This window comes from Mixophyes fleayi, chromosome 3 (genome assembly GCF_038048845.1).
Source record: "Mixophyes fleayi isolate aMixFle1 chromosome 3, aMixFle1.hap1, whole genome shotgun sequence".
In the NCBI taxonomy this organism is placed as follows: domain Eukaryota; kingdom Metazoa; phylum Chordata; class Amphibia; order Anura; family Limnodynastidae; genus Mixophyes; species Mixophyes fleayi.
In genome coordinates, this window is record NC_134404.1 from 320,891,289 (window position 1) to 320,909,841 (window position 18,553).

At 38.1% G+C, this 18,553-nt stretch overlaps 1 protein-coding gene across 1 annotated transcript in view; it reads left to right on the top strand.

Annotated features, from left to right (window-relative positions):
- Positions 1-18,553, top strand: part of SRBD1 (S1 RNA binding domain 1) — a 137,028-nt gene that overhangs the window by 62,868 nt on the left and 55,607 nt on the right. The window contains exon 18 of the mRNA XM_075204128.1: positions 18,378-18,460. Coding sequence (XP_075060229.1) covers positions 18,378-18,460 — 83 coding nt within the window. The remainder of the gene's footprint in view (positions 1-18,377; positions 18,461-18,553) is intronic.

Below are 18,553 nucleotides of genomic sequence, written 5' to 3' on the forward strand. Positions count from 1 at the left end.
TGTGTATTTGTTGTCAGCAAACACCTTATAAGGCTCCTAGGAATTGCATTTAATTTCAAGATATTAATGCGGAAGATCATGTTTGTAAAATATGCTAAGATAATTGTTTTAAGGTATTTCCTGGAAAATCAAATGGAAATAAATCTTATTGTGATTGTTATTATTATTATTATTGTTTATTTGTATATCACCTCCATATTACGCAGCGTTCCAGAGAATATTGAATCAATCACATTAGTCCCTGTGCCACTGAAGCTATATGTCCCCCTATTTCTAGTTGCATTCATGGTTTCCTATTAGAAAAATGCAGCGGCTATGCATGTTGTTTTAATATGGGCTTTCCTGAGCCTTATTAGAATTCCCATTAGTTCCGAGCTCACTATGTAGGAAGTGCAGTCCAATATATCACAAATGAAGTCTAGACCTCCCATGAATCTGTGCCCAGAGGATAGATGGACTCTTGGCTATAGTTTATCTTTATAGGATAGTCAGACTTTTGATTATATTTTATCTTTATAGGATAGGGGGAAAACTATATTTTATCTTTATGGGATAGTGGGACTCTTGGCTATGTTTTATCCTTATAGGGTAGTGGGACTCTTGGCTATGTTTTATCTTTATAGGATAGTGGGACTCTTGGCTATATTTTATCTTTATAGGATAGTGGGACTGTTGGCTATATTTTATCTTTATAGGATAGTGGGACTCTTGGCTATATTTTATCTTTATAGGTTAGTGGGACTCTTGCATATATTTTACCTTTATAGGTTAGTGGGACTCTTGGCTATATTTTATCTTTATAGGATAGTGGGACTCTTGGCTATATTTTATCTTTATAGGATAGTGGGACTCTTGCATATATTTTACCTTTATAGGTTAGTGGGACTCTTGGCTATATTTTATCTTTATAGGATAGTGGGACTCTTGGCTATATTTTATCTTTATAGGATAGTGGGACTCTTGCATATATTTTATCTTTATAGGTTAGTGGGACTCTTGGCTATATTTTATCTTCAGTAAACATCACCACTTTTACATTTGTGCTGCGCCTTGTAATCTGAGTACGTCTGAGTGTACTAGATAAGATTTAAAACTCTGGGTTCATGGTAGAACTGCCCCAAACTAAATAACACATTCAATTAAATGCAGTCTATTTTTGCATCAGCCGTGACAAGGATTTTATGCCGAAAATAGAAGATCGTCTTTTTTCTTAACCACGGACAAGTCAGTTCTGGTGTTTTCTTTTGGAGTCATTTGGAAGTGGGATACATTTTTCCAGTAATTACATACATGAAGCAAATAAATGTAGTGGTCTTTATTTAGTAAGCTCTCCTTCACGCTCTCATACAATACTCTAGTTATACCGGCCAGCGTAGTTCAAGGCTGCCAAACCTGTTAAATGTTTGCCCTGGCGAGCAATCAGAGGGAGAAAAACAAGTCATCTCAATGCTGCCTCGTTAGGTTTCTGTCCTTACATTTGGAATGTATTTTATTCTGGCAGCTTTAAACTCTGATGGTACTAAAACATTCATCCACGGCATGTTCCCGATGTGGCGGACTGAAGGTGATGACATATATGGGGAACGCTCTGCCTACTGTAGTCTTTTTTTTTTGTTTTGTTTATTTTATATAATAGCTATTTTTACTGATCATTTTTCACCAGCATTTTTCTTATTATATTGTTGTTATGCTCATGTGATCGTTTTAAAAACAACCAAACATACTATAGTTTCTGAAGACCTCTAACCACACAAAGAACAGAATCGCCTAACATATCTGTTTTCACTGGAAATAGTGAAACAAAATGGTAATCTAGATATGACCATAACCCTAGTTGCCAAGTAGATTATTATCATTTTCGCTTGACAAAGAGTATGTAACCAATCACACCATTCCCTGAACCATTGGAGCTCACAGTCTAAATACACACACACACAGACTGGAGTCCATTTTGTCAGCTGCCAAATAACCTACCAGTATGTTTTTGGACTATGAGAGGAAACCGGAGCACCCGGAGGAAACCCACGCAAACACGGGAAAAACGTATAAACTCCACACAGATAAGGCCATGGTTGGGAATCGTACCAATGACCCCAGTGCTGTGAGGCAGCAGTGCTAACCATTGTGGTACTCAGATGCACCAAAACATATTTCAGGATTCAGACATATAATCTTTTCAGCGAAGAATTGTCCAAATACTAAGCCGAGAGCAGATGATGTTTTTGCTCTTAACTTTAAGTTACGGATACATTTTTATCTGCAACTAAATATCTGGAAGCGATGAATGTGTTCAGGAACTAAAATCATAAGGAAATCAGGATTCAGATTCTGTTGCTGAATCTTAACGATCTGGTTTAACATTATTATTGGTAAAAACCGTTTAGGATTCAGCCAAGTATTAAACTTGAAATTCAGTACATCCAAAATCCATCCCCGTTTTGTTTTTTCTTTTAAACGAAATCTGTGTCTGGAAATTTCTGTCTCTGCCTTGCACAGTACTCCTTTTTTTGTAGTGTCAAACAGATAGCGGGCACAAAAAGATGGAAAATGCCGATATAAAGTAACTTTATATAGTGTTTTGCCACCAAATGAATGCACCATGGCATCATCATCATCAGCAGCTATTTTTATGGCATTGGGTCTACCTATGGATATGTGCAGAAGGTATAAAGCATTGTTCTTCCACAAGAAGTCACTGAACTGACGCCTGGCTTATTTATGGTGGTGGAAAAGCGGTCTCGGCTGTCATTACAGAATATCCCATAAATGATCGGCTGGGTTCAGATCTGATGACTGACATATGGAAAACGTCAGTGTCAAGACCATCAAACTGTTGTGCGATCACATGTGCTCTGGATCGGGGAATTCTCACCAAGGAACACATCCCTCCTGTTAGGAGACAAAGGCTAACCTGCTCTGTGGGGTTAAAGTTGGACTGTTCTTTTTAATGAAACTGGTTGCTTGGGCTTCAGGTTGAAGTCCATTGATGTTCATTTACTTGTTTTTGTTTTGCACTGCGAATTAATGCATGGATGTGGCAATCCTGATGTCTGTGCTTCCTCCCACTGTTGCCCGTTACTTATTATATTTTTCCCTTTTGGGTTCCATGCTGACCTCAGATTAAACCACGTAACTTGTGAAACATTAGCAAGTTGTCTTGGTCAATAAAGCATCTGTCAAATGTGCCCCAACATTCTCTCTTACAAAGTCACTGAGGTTTCCTCTTACAGCCATGTGAGCCATAATTATAGGCAACAGGGGGCAAGGACTGACGTGAAATGGCAAATATTCTCTGTACAGCGCTGCGGAATTGATGGCGCTATATAAATAAATGATGATGAACTGGACAGTCCAGCATTTTTATACTTAACCCTGACCATACTAGGATGTTGTTTGCTCAATTAACCCATGAGCTTTGTCTGTGAGGAAGTTCTTGCTTTCAATATCCGTGATATCCCTCGTTTACCCAGGTTTTTTTCAACAAGTTTTGCCACTGGACATAATTATATATATTTTCTTGTATGTGGTATTAAAGGAAAATCCTTAAAGAACCATCAGATATGAACCATGTAGGTAAAATACATTGTTCTGTGGTAATATGACAATCCACTGAAGCGGGCTTGAAAAATAAGATGTTAGCTTCCCGTTTCGTTACAGAGAACGGAAGCTCCTCCCACGTGGTTAGTACAGGTCAGGACGCTAAGACTGAGTCATGTGACATTACTGGCCCTGCCTGCTTTTCTAGAGAAGCCCCTCCCTCCTAACATGGCAACCTGCTGTAGACAAGAGAGCATGGTTGGACATACTTAGATATAAACAATCAAATTATTTAATGTATATTATACAGCTCAGTAATGCACAGAATTTAAACAGGGACTGTACTTGCTCTTTAAAAAGCAATAGAAATATACACAAATATATAAATTAAAATACATGTTTAATAGTGGCAACCAATCAAAAAATCAGCAGGTTTTAAATAGTGTCATCTGTTAAGTGAACTTTGTAATTGAAAATAATTTAATTGAAGAAATGACAAAAATAAATTGTAATATTGTGCTATATATATATATATATATATATATATATATATATATATATATATATATTTTCCAAAATATTTGCCTAAAGGTGGGAGTGTAATCACCAGACATTCTCCATGCACTCAACAGTGGAAAAGCAGCAGATGAAGATTGAATTAGTAGTAAACTAATAAACGACATATAAGATGCTAATTTCTGGAAAAAAAGTTTAACATACAGCTTAAAATACTGCTGGGTAAATAAGTTGTTTTCTGAAACACTTGACTAATTACTTTAAAACCCCATATTTATCCAAAGCGATCTCATCCAAAACACTAATAAAAATATATCTATCACCAGCGGTAACATTGCATCCAAATCGCAGTCACCAATATGTTAGACATTAATGGAAAGGTCAATACCCATAGAGCTAAGAGTGTTTTATTTTAATTCTAATATAGAATAGACCATTCGTATACCACTGTGGCTACAGTGCAACGTATAAGACTTTTGTGGATGTAGTTACCCAACAAGAAAGTGTCTTTGTAAATGATATACAAATGCTATATGATCTGCAGGTAAACATGTAGGAAATGCATAATCTCTGCACTTGATGATTTAAGGGAAAATAAACCTCGACTTGTCTTCTGTGGTTATGGAGCGCCTACATTGAGACCTTTCAGGGTCATGTGACCTTACATGCACTTTAAAAAGTGATTGAGCAGAAGTACATTTTCGTAGACCAAGTCTTATATCACCAGCATTAGGAGATATACAATTCTCTACCTTAATAGGCTCCAGGGATTATATCACAATGTTGAGCTAGTAGAATGTTTTATTCTTTTTTTGTTCACCTGGCATTTGGATTCAGCTAAGATTTTATTCACTTTCTCTGCAGATCAGTATCAGATTCTTAAATTTCAGTGTATCTTGCATAGAACTGCTTGTCACTTCCAGGACTGTAAATTGTATGGACAAGGGGGGAAGATATCACAAATATCAGCATTTGCTTGATTTAATGTGTAACAAGGATTCAGATTGTAAGTGTACTGGGCTATATTTCATTCATTTATTATCTTGGCTACTAAGATTGTAATCATTGAAGAAAACACTCTGAGATGGACACATTAAACGCTCTAAAACAGGGCTGTCCAACCCGCGGCCCAGCACGCCTGTAAATGTGGCCCAGAAGGAGTTTTGGTTGTGGCAAGGGGGCAGCACTGTTAATGGAAAAAAAAAATCCTGCAAAAAAAAAAGAAAAGAAAATACTTACCTTGCGGTCACGTCAGCTGGTACTCCGGCTCCCTCCCTTGTCTCCTCCTCCGTGTGGTGCTCGCAGTGAATGTCTTGCGTGATGACATCCATTGCGGAGTGCAGCACAGAGGAGTCACCCGCGCGAGAAGAACAATCAGCAGCACAGAATTGGAGAAGAGAAGAGGACAGGAGAACAAGCCGATTAAAAGGTAAGTTAAGGGGGATTTTTTTTATTATTTCAAGGGACGCTGACCAGTGAATAAAAGTCACCTGGTCCTGGAGCATCATGGACCTTATCTCCCTGCTACATACTTCTACTTGTAATACTAATGGGGCATTATATATTATTCTCTTTGGCCCATTATACGTTGTTATCCCTTGACTAACATAGTGGTGTAATTAGCAAAACAGGTCACAATTTGGGGTCACAGTGATGTATATGTCAGGTACCACAGGCCTGGTCAGGTCACCCTGATATACTATGCCTGGCTTAAATGCACTTTATTGATATTGCATCGAAACAATACAAAAAGTGATTATAACTAGAGAGGATTTTTTGAACAGGGCGATTGAAAGGTAAGTATAGGGGGATTTGAAAAAAAAAGTTATATATATATATATATATATATCTCACTTTTTTTCTCATATGTTAACTATGTTTTCTATGTTTTTTTGGATGATCAGCTATCGTTATTGTATCTTATGTGCGGCCCAAACCAACTCGTCGTCTTCCAATGTGGCCCAGGGAAGCTAAAAGGTTGGACACCCCTACGCTAAAACATGACGTATTTACCCCCATGTGCTGAATCTGAAGATGCATCTAGCTCTGCATCAGTAGTGTATGTGCCAGGTATATGTCAGGTGTACTTACACCCAGGTCATAAGGACAAAAATGTTTTTTTTTGGTAGGGAAAAACAGATTTGCTTTTAGGTTTAAGAAAAATACAAAAGCTCTCTATAGACCACCAGGTATAATCTTCCTTCTTGTGTACGAATAAAAGTAGCAAAGCAAAAAATTTATTGAAAAATATGGCTACAAAGACATATAATGTAGGCACCATCATGAAAGAAAGCTTCAGGGATGAATCTGTAATCAGCCAATCAGAGGCAACTAGCTAGTGCTGGAGACCGTCATTATCATCAAGCTTCACCTCACAAGAATATTTTGAATTTTATTTTCTACTCAGCTCATGAAACTTCGTTTTATCTGTCAGTTTACTTACCCTGCAATATCCCCTCTGTGAATCAGCCTGATGTACTACATGCTCAGCCACTCCCTACCTATGCTACAACTGTTTCAGTCTTCTATCTCATCATCGTACTTTAAATTCTACACAAGGCTTTATCTGCCATCACAAGTAGGAAGAAATGAAACTGAGTTTGAACCACTTTCCTCTCTCATGACTCTTCAAGATCTCAGCTACTCTATCACCTGTGCCTTATTACTCTCCATTCAACACTTCCACCCACTCCCCCACATGGCTCCACACATCATTATTCCATGCAGGAATAAATTACATCTACTGTAGCCTCACTCTGCACTGCTTCTCTGATTGCACAGGACATTGCAATTAGGTAATTCTTTTAATTCCCTTAATTATTGCTATTATACTCATAAATCCCAATGCTTACCAAATTATTTTTCCACCTCTCCTTTCATGGCATTATCTTTATCTCTTATATCATCCCTCACACATCCTGCAACACACACCATTGTTCACATTGCACCTTCATTACTTCACTCAGCTCTAGTGAACAGTCATGAACTCTTTTCCCATTAAATTCAATAACTTTAACAGCCTCATCCTGTCGCCAGAAACTAAAAGGAAACACATCTCACAATCATCTTTCCTACCTTTCTTCCTCCGTGCTTCTATTAGCTGGTGATATATCACCTAATCCAGGTCCCCCACACTTCTTCCACACACATATATATCTGAATGCTACAGAAATCCAGCAAACCTCAAACGCATCACCTGTCTCACCTCTCTTCCAAAGTCCTTTAAATGTGCCCTTTGAAATGCATGTTCTCCGTACATGACCTCTTCCTATCCAACAACCACAACCTTCTAGCAATAACGGAAACATGGCTTATGCAATCAGACACTGCCTCACCTGCAGCCCTTTCACATGGTGGCCTCCCTTTCACCCACACACCCAGACCTGGAGGCAGACAATGAGGGGGGTTTGGACTACTTCACTCCCCCCCCTGTGCACGTTCACAGTTGTACCAAATGTCCCATTACTCACATTCACATCTTTTAAAGTACATACTGTTAGGATTTTTAACCCATTCTCTATGCGTGTTGCTATCATCTATCGCCCACCTGGACCACACCAACAATTTCTTGAACACTTCTCTGCATGGCTCCCTCACTTCTTATCCTCTGACATCCCCACCATCATTATGAGTGATTTCAACATCTCTATTGTTAATCCACGTGCCAATGCTGCTTCCAAACTACTCTCTCTAACATCCTCACTTGACCTCTCCCAGTGGATTGAATCCGCTACTCATTAGGATGGCCACTGTCTTGATCTTGTTTACTCTATGCTCAGTTTCTGATTAACACTCCTTTCCCACTCTCGGATCATCACCTTATTAGCTACTCACTCACCCCCAGTTATTTTCCCTCCCCAGTGTCAAACTCTTCCAAGCCTCCTCACACCCACAGGAATATTAACTCTATTGATTTTGAACAGTTTTTCACCTCCCTTCAACACCTTCTCTCCCCAATTTCTACATTCTCCTTCCCTGATAGGGCAGTACCTCATTTTCACCAAACCCTAGCAAATGCCTTTGATCGAGTGGCCCCAGCGTCTCTACATACTCTGCGTAGACTTCGTTGCCAACCGTGGCACACTACGGTAACACGAAATCTACAAAAACTCGTAAAGCAGAATGTCACTGTCGTAAATCTTGTACCCCCTAATGATTTCATCACATATACTGATATCTACCACTCCTATCGAAATGCTCTGGACACTGCAAAACAAACATACTTCCAATCTCTTATCTGTGCTCAGGCTTCTAACCCCAAATTCATTTTTTACACATTTAAATCTCTTCTAAACCATCCCACCGCCATCGGTGCCCAGGATCTTGCTTCCTATTTCAAGGACAAAATAGATCAGATCAGACTTCAAATGGTATCATCTCCCTCGACAAGCAATCAGCTCAATTACTTTGTAGCACCCTCTGACACTCTCACAAATGGAAGAGGAAGTTTCTACTCTTTTCTCATCTTCCTACTCTACCTCCTGTCCTCTTGATCCCATACCCTCACAAATTGGTAGGTCCATGTCTCCTGTGCTCATTTCACCTCTAACTAAAATCTGTAATCTTTCTCTTTACTGATATTTTTCCATCGCTATTCAACCATGCAGTGATTACTCCTATCTTGAAACAACAAGATTCTGACCCAAACTCTCTCTCAAATTACCACTCCATCTCAGCTCCCATGCCCCTCCAAGTGTCTCAGGAGAATTGCCTACACTCGCCTCACGCACTTTCTTACAGCAAACAACCTACTGGATTCTCTTCAGTCAGGCTTTCTCACTAAACACTCCACAGAGACTGCGCTGACCAAGGTTGTCAATGATTTGATCACAGCAAAAACTAAGGCCATTACTCTCTTCTAATTCTCCTGGATCTCTCTGCTGCATTTGACACTGTTGATCACTCTCTTCTTATACAAACGCTACAATCCCTAGGTCTTCAAGACACTGTCCTATCCTGGTTCACATCCTACCTATCTAATTGCTCTTTCAGTGTTAATTTCTCTGGATCCACCTCTGCTCCGCTTCCTTTATCAGTTGGAGAACCACAAGACTCAGTCCTAGGTCCTCTGCTATTCTCTCTCTACACCACTTCTCTTGGAAAACTAATAAGCTCCTTTGGATTTCAGTATCATCTCCATGTGGATAATACACAAATCTATCTATCTTCTCCTGATCTCTCGACATCTGTGTTGTCTCACATTACTGACTGTCTTTCTGACATTTTCTCTTGGATGTCTTCTTGCCAACTCAAACTCAATCTTTCAAAAACAGAATTAATAATATTCCCACCCAAAAACAGAAGCTTCCTGCCTGACATTTCTATTTCTGTTGATAACATAACCATAAATCCTACTTCGCAAGCCTAGGTGTTATCCTTGACTCACAACTATACTTTGTTACCCACATCAACTCTATATCTAAATCATGTTACATACACCTAAAGAACATTTCCAAAATATGCACACATCTCACACAAGACACTGCAAAAACCTTAATTCATACGCTCCTCATCTCCCGCATCGACTATTGCTCCCTCCTTACTGGTCATCCCAAAATCAGACTTGAACCCCTACAATCTATTTTGCACGCAGCGGCTAGATTGATTTTCCTTGCAAACTGTTCTTCCTCAGCTGAGCCACTCTGTCAGTCTCTACATTGGTTGCCTGTATTTCAACAAATCCAATATAAGATTCTTCTACTAACATACAAGGCCGTCAACAAAATTGCACTGACATACATCTTCTCACTTGTTTCAAAATACCTCCCAACTCGACACCTCCGTTGTGCACAAGATCTACGTCTCTCTTCCACTCTCATCACATCCTCCCATTCCCGGTTACATGACTTTTTCCGGGCTGCACCCACTTTGTGGAATTCCCTCCCTCGCACAAGAAGACTTTCCTCTAGTCTTCAAACCTTCAAACGTTCTCTGAAAACCCACCTCTTCAGACAAGCTTATAATATTCCTCAACCAGCATCTTAATCTCCCTAGGTTACCCTATTACCACCCTCTACACAGCTAACACATGGCAACAACCCTCTGACCAACATTGCTGTGTGACTGATCACACAGCCCACTCAATACTTTTTATCTTTGCATTCTAGCTGGTCCAATGTGCAATTAATGTAGAACTTACCCTTGTGTTCCCGTTGTCCCATAGATTGTAAGCTTGCGAGCAGGGCCCTCTTACCTCTCTGTTTGTATTGCCCAGTATTGTTTTATTACTGTTTGTTCCCAATTGTAAAGCGCTATGGAATTTGCTGGCGCTATATGAATAAATGATGATGATGTGTATGTGCACCAGCCCTCAGGCACCTGCAAGTGATACGGCTACTTGCAGGGTAACTGATTCTCTGTGCCGGTCTGTCTCAGTTCCCATGTAAGTACACGCCTGTACTGTACTCAATCTACTTTTGCTCGGTTCTCCAAACTTTGAGGAGGCGCAAGTACCAAATCTGCATACGCATGTAGGAGTACGCGTTTTTTATTGTGGGCATGTGTAATACACTTTTGCATACTTTCCGCTAAGAAAACGGGGCGTATGCTCAGCACGAGCCCCTTGGCCTGTATACATGCTCTGCTCTGTACCATCACTGGCGTAGCTAAAGACTCATCATATTATGTGTTGAGTCCCCATCGCTAATGACTCCCAGAACACACAACAGTGTGTGTTCTTGAGCTAATGGAAGGACTAGTAGCTGATTTTCGAATTTCTTTCTCATTCACTTTTTTATTTTACTTAATCGAACAATACAAGATATTCTACTAATAGAACGCTAAGCCTACAATGTATTGTGTGAGATGTTCTCTCTTGTATTGCATGTTGTGAGGCCCCTTTCCATAAAATAGTTTACACTTTACATTGGATTCCTATTGCACTGTTAGAGCTTAACATCAGTGCTTGATTAGCCACTAGGTTTATTGCTGTAGTATTGACTCGCAGTATGTTCTTATATACTCGGGATTCGGGTTGTCCCAACTTGTATCTCTACTTCCCTCTTTTTCATAGCAAAATGGAGACTGAGTGTGAGCCAATAAAAATAAAAATGACTTTAGTAGTAGGATACATTGGAGTAAATCTAGTAGATTAATTCTGGTGCTACGTATTGGATCTAAAGTGCTGTTTTAGAAATACTTTAAATTACTTGTCAGTAAAAGATAAACAGGAAACGGTTTTCCTGAAAGTAGTGTCTTTGGAGGGTTGATCCTTTTGTGTATTAATGAAAAAGTACATTTAAATAACTTCAGATTGTGTACTTTGTGAAAAGGCAGATATTGTATTACAATAATTTAGTTTTTTTTTTACTTAAGACCTGTCTGCAAGCTGCCACCATCACTGTATGTTACATCAACAATGAGAGCTGCAGAAATCCCCCTCTGACCAAATACTGAAATTGTAGAAATCCTATATTAATGCAAAGTAAATGATGTCAGATGTAGCTGTCCTTTTTTTCCCGTTGAGAATTCCAGTATTCTAGAGGTCTTCCTGGTAGTGTCCATGTTTTGGGTGTGTTTGATTAGGGTTAACGATCCATGGGTAAGCAGGAGATGAAGTGGGCAGCATTACAACAACCTTTAGCCTATCAGGGCATTAGATTGTAGACAGCAGCACAGATAATTTCAGCTCCAAGTTCCATGGATCAGCAAGTTATTCCAATATGTGACAAACGTACAGAGTGGTGATATTAGGCTCAGACTGGTGCAGGAAGATTGTGGTGTCAATCGCCACGTTATCAAACATCCAACTTGTTTCCACTTACCAAATACACAATGCCCCTTGTTTTGCTTTGTTTGCTGGGTGAAAATCTCACTGTGTTGTACCCTCTAAAGAGACAGATTAAAAATAAATAGATTTAATAGCTGAAATGTAAAAAGTACTGAAATAAATACGAGGTGCTAGATTTACTAAGCTGCGGGTTTGAAAAAGTGGGGATGTTGCCTATAGCAACCAATCAGATTCTAGCTTTCATTTATTTAGTACCTTCTACAAAATGATAGCTGGAATCTGATTGGTTGCTATAGGCAACATCCCCACTTTTTCAAACCCGCAGCTTAGTAAATCTAGCCCGAGGAGTATGTTTTCAAGGTGTTCCCTTTAACAAAGGATTCACAAGCAAGTAACAAGTATTTCCAACATGAAAATCACTTTGGAAATGTATTTGTTAAAAACAATGATTGCCAAATTATATTTAAATATATTAAACAAAGTTTTTGTGAATATTATTTTAAAATAGTCTTTATTTACATCTGAAATTAATTTTTTGTTTTACATTAAAAGTTCTCTTCTAGCATTAATATATGGGTGTGCTATGTGGTAATCTTAGTAAGTTTACAAGCTTTTTTTAAAATAAATATATATTTATATATATATGTATATATTTATATATATATATATATATATATATATTTATATGTATATATATATTTATATATATATATTTATATATTTATATATATATATATATATATATATATATTCAATAAAATTACTTGTTGAAGAAAATAAAAATAACATATTTTTAATTTTTTTTATCATTTTGGTGTTAATTTTATATTTCGGAATGATTCACAAAACAGTTGGAATAAGGTTCTTGCATTAAATTTTATAATTCTTCTTAAGAAATGTTTAAACGTTTCCCACACAATCACTTTCTTGGAGTATTTTTCTGTTTCCATTTTAATACACAGTAAGTGAAAAATATGATATTTTTTGGGGGGGCGGATTTAATTATTTTTCGGGGGGCAGGGTTACCTCACTTGTTTCATTCATCTACTTTGGAGCATTACCGTTAAATTGTATTTATTATTATTTATTTAGCGCCACTATATTACGCAGGGCTGAACAAATATTTTATTGTATGTTACAATAAGCCGTTTATATTGAAGACGTGTATTTAGCGTGCATTAGCTCTGTACCATGATCACGCTATGATCATGTCCAGTGGCCCTTTCATGCTGGGTGGTACAGTTCTACCATTTATTACGTAGCACAAGGGAAGTGCATGGAAGAATCTATTTAGGATGAAACTAATGTTGATTATAACAACGTACAGTGGACTCACTGATGAATGATCATTATGATGACTACAATGTAAGTTGTATTTCACAATGCTGTACAATATTGTCATAGCTATGAGTGAATTGCAGAGTATACTACAATATGTACTTTTAGTGATTTATACTAAGAAACATTTGTACATAATATGAGCCATTATACAAGGTTAAGAAATCTTGTACTTAAACTGCAATACCGGGGAAATTTGACCTTTTTGCCCCTTTGTTTTTATATCTGATAGTAAAATGGATGAGACTTAGGTTTTCAAAAAGAAATATTTTTAAATATAGCTGCATGATTATAATTTTTAACTTTTGCAAAATGATTAGACATAATGGGGACATGTCAAGGTGTGCTGCGGGCAACACACTGCGCACATTGTTGGCAATTACGGTAAGGATTGGCGCTCGTTTTACCTCTATGGGGCACAAGGAAAAATGAGTAGAGATTCCAGCCATAACAACCATGTCCACAGAGGCACTTTGTGCCAAATTAAATCTCCCACAACGAGTATCAGAGCAAGCATTTCATTATTTTATTTTATTTTTGTTGAGATGACAATAATTTTAGAGAAGGTGAGTGAAAAATAAATATTGCGCAGTAACACCGGTGAGATTTCTTATAGACTTCTGCTATGTGTTTTTTGACCAACGCCAACACTCTGTTTAATTCATTTTGCTCAAACGAAGAACATTTGCAAATATTTCAGCTCTCTTGTGTTTTAAGAAACATACAGAAATCTCTCCCTGTGTCAGAGATGAAGTCTACTTTCTCACACAATCTCCTATGGGGTAGTAACTGGGATTCATAAGAAGACGAGGATTTTGTCAGTCCAGCTTACAGGGTTAAACAGCTTAGCCAGATTGCATGTGCTGGAACTGCTCACATTACTCTGCGCTCCTTCCAAACATGCTAATTTAACGTAATCTAAAATCATGTAGCACACACTAAATAACTTAATCTAACATCATCTTACATCTGGGAAAGTTTATAACAATCCATATGTTCCCCCATAGTTACAATGCATTGACACACTGAGGACTGAAGGGCAGTAGACTCCACAATAAAACCGCTTTAAACGAAAGAGTTGTTCATACAATAGGAGAAAAGTGTAAGCGGTCCTGGATACTTGCTTATTTATTGATTTTTCCAAATCTTTTACGAAGCTCTTCGTTTTGGATTAGAACAGATATTGCACACAGGGATTTCTTTAATGGAACACTTTATTAATCATAGATTCCACTACGTGGCAAGAATCTTATTTGTTTAAATTGGATTTCTTATAAAACAGCCCATGTTCAGGAAGTATGTAAAATTAAGTTAGGGATATGGGTCTTCAGTCCCAGTTATTTTATAAGTATTGTTGCATTCCTGCGATACATTAAAGTTCTTGTTTCACATCTTTTTCCCTTTTTTGTATTGTTCTCATGCCTTTGTTAACAATAAAATGACAATACATTGCATGATTGAGTGATACAAGCAGATGTATGAATAGGCTCATACCCTTTATTATTGTAATCGTGCTTAGAATAAGATTGTGATAATAACTACAGCTGAGAGAGACTACGTACCTCTCACTGTGCTATGTTTCATATATTGCAACTTCCGCTCATTCTGGAGTTGAGCAGAGTTTTTTTGGATAACTCATTCCAAAGTTTGACATTTTCATATATAGAATATATAGATAAAGTACATTGTTTCGTCTTAGCCTGACTTTCTATCACATTGCATTTTCATTTGTTAAAAAGTAAAGTAATTCCCATGTCCAAAACTCTGAAACAGAGCACAAAGGGGATCAGAGGACAAAAAGCTCAATATAGAATACTGTGGCAGTTGTTCTTGCTGCAGTATGCAAAAAGAATATCTGTTTAGCCAGCCACCCCATTTATTTATTTATATGGCGCCAACGATTGCGCAGCGCTGTACAGAGAATATTAACCAGTCACATCAGTTCCTTCCCTACCACACATTTGCCAACTCAGTTGCTGAGTGACTGAATAAGAGTCCGTTTTAGTCACTCACTAAAGTGTCCAAATTGGATATCACTGATGGCCGCAAGATGACCGACCTCATATACAGGCCGATAACCTTCCAGCCGCATTTACCATCATGTACAGTAATGATCTGATCAATGCCAGCTTTCTGTAATGGATTTCCAGCATGCTGAACAGAATTATTTCAGTTCAGACAGTTATTTTTGGTCTGTTGTTTAGCTGTGTAATATTCATGTAAAAATGGTGTTTAACTTCTGCAATAAGCCCAGAGCCTTTCACTTGGCCTGAATTGCTTTGAGATCATTTTTATTTTCTTTAAGGGACATAAGGGTGTGGGTCTGAGAAAGAAAACTAAACAAAGAAGTATTGAAATCAAATATTTTAAACTGACTGTATGCCTCAGTGGTGAAAGATTTACAAATTGTAAGATAAGTCCTGCAAATAAAACGTTATTTTAAATTAATTCTTTATAGCTCATTGATTGTAAAATTGCGTATACAGTAAACAAGGGAAGTGTTGGTTTTATTTCGATATTACACAAAATCAAATAATTTCTCTGATCTGAATGTAGAAAATAATTTCCTAGCCAGTGCTGTTTAACATAATGCCGCATGCTACATTTTAACACATCTTTTAAAGTATACATTTCACTTGCATTTAAGGGAAGCAGCCATTGTGTGAGCTGAAACAATATTCTCCAGAATGCAGCCTACAGTATTTAAACGCTAGACACTAGTGACATCACTGAGATTGCAGCCTATCGGTTCACAAGAGCTAGTGACATCACTGAGATTGCAGCCTATCCGTTCACAAGAGCTAGTGACATCACTGAGATTGCAGCCTATAAGTTCACAAGAGCTAGTGACATCACTGAGATTGTAGCCTATCAGTTCACAAGAGCTAGTGACATCACTGAGATTGCAGCCTATAAATTCACAAGAGCTAGTGACATCACTGAGATTGCAGCCTATCGGTTCACAAGAGCTAGTGACATCACTGAGATTGTAGCCTATTGGTTCACAAGAGCTAGTGACATCACTGAGATTGCAGCCTATCAGTTCACAAGAGCTAGTGACACCACTGAGATTGCAGCCTATCGGTTCACAAGAGCTAGTGACATCACTGAGATTGCAGCCTATCAGTTCACAAGAGCTAGTGACATCACTGAGATTGCAGCCTATACGTTTCACAAGAGCTAGTGACATCACTGAGATTGCAGCCTATCAGTTCACAAGAGCTAGTGACATCACTGAGATTGCAGCCTATAAGTTCACAAGAGCTAGTGACATCACTGAGATTGTAGCCTATTGGTTCACAAGAGCTAGTGACATCACTGAGATTGCAGCCTATCAGTTCACAAGAGCTAGTGACACCACTGAGATTGCAGCCTATCGGTTCACAAGAGCTAGTGACATCACTGAGATTGCAGCCTATCAGTTCACAAGAGCTAGTGACATCACTGAGATTGCAGCCTATACGTTTCACAAGAGCTAGTGACATCACTGAGATTGCAGCCTATCGGTTCACAAGAGCTAGTGACATCACTGAGATTGCAGCCTATCAGTTCACAAGAGCTAGTGACATCACTGAGATTGCAGCCTATCAGTTCACAAGAGCTAGTGACATCACTGAGATTGCAGCCTATCAGTTCACAAGAGCTAGTGACATCACTGAGATTGCAGCCTATACGTTTCACAAGAGCTAGTGACATCACTGAGATTGCAGCCTATAAATTCACAAGAGCTAGTGACATCACTGAGATTGCAGCCTATAAATTCACAAGAGCTAGTGACATCATAGAGTCATATAGTTTAGCTGCTAGTGAGCTCATAGGATATGGGTTCAGTCCATAACATCATACCTTCCAACATTTTCAAAAGCAAAATTTGGTCAAAATAAACTGTGACCACAATCTGCCCAATGCTTCGCTCAGAGAAGCCCAAGTATACTCACATTTTTGTGAAGACACTATCACTTTCCAACAGGCCACAACCGAGGTCCGAGAAATTTTAGCCCGGTGGGCGAGACTCGGCACAGCAGCCTATTAGGAACATTTTAAAGGGAAAAAATACAGGTATCCCAGTGACCCAGCCCAAGGTAGCCCATTGTGGGGGACCAGCTTGGAGGGCAGATGCCCTCCTTGTCCTCATCACAGCCAGCCCCTCCTCCCAGTCCATGGTGTATAGGCAACAGGTTTACTAAACATGCGGGTTTGTCAGTTCAGATGGCACATTGACAAAATATACAAACTGAGGCTATTATTTTGAATTTGCAAACCAAACATATACTTTTTGGAGCCAATTGAAGAGTCTATCCATGCTGTTATATAAATCATGGAAACAGGGACAGGGGGATTTAGGTCATAAAGAGGGGGAGGTATGTTTTTCACTGTTTTAACCATTTTGTAATGCCACTGATGTTTCTTGATTGTGAACATAATATGTAAGGTCGTTGTGGGATTGGTGGTACACAGTATCAAAGTAATAGCGCCTCCTGTCTTCTTTTGTATATTAGATTATTTTAGAAACTTACAGAGTTTATTTCAAAGTTTAGGAGGTCAATAGCAGAGTGAGTGTGTGCGTGTGTGTGCGTGCGTGTGTGTGCGCGACCACTGAAATATCCAAATGTATTAATGTTTCTATTTGCAGTAGATCATTTTGTAATAACTATTTGGGGAAGCTATAATTTATTATCTCAGAATCCCATGTCATTTTACGTATGACCGGTGGGGAGTTCAGTGTCTGTATGAGGATTCCACATGGAGTTATTATTTTTTAAATCTTTTTATTCTTTGAGCCACTCAGGGTTGTATATTACTGAAAATACTGTCTTTAATGTTTATGTGTTTAGTATATATATATATATATATATATATACATATATATATATATACATATATATATATATACATATATATATATATACATACATATATATACATATATATATATATATATATATATATATATATATATATATATATATATATATATATATATATATATATAGATACACACCAGTGACACTATGAATTGTTTCTGGCACTAAGTGTTATGTGTGAAATAAAAAAAAACAAAAAAAAAACATTACAGTATTCTAAACCATATATTTTTTAGACAAAGAGGGGAATTCCCAAACTTTCGTCTGCTGTGAATAAACTCCTCCATTGAAATGACATTAAGTAGTCTGAACTAGGAAATCACAAACTGCTGTAATTATATGGTACTGACTTTGGCATAAAACCGCATTTGTTTGCCTATTCTGTTTTGTAGTTTCCATAGCGAGACGTGTACAAGATCCATTAGCTGAGCTTGTGAAAATTGAGCCCAAACACATTGGAGTTGGAATGTACCAGGTAAGGCAACGCTGACTATTTAATCTCAGTCATCCATCATTTGGGAGCAGCAGCGAAACATTGCCTTGTAATTAATCGAGAAGTGTCAAAATC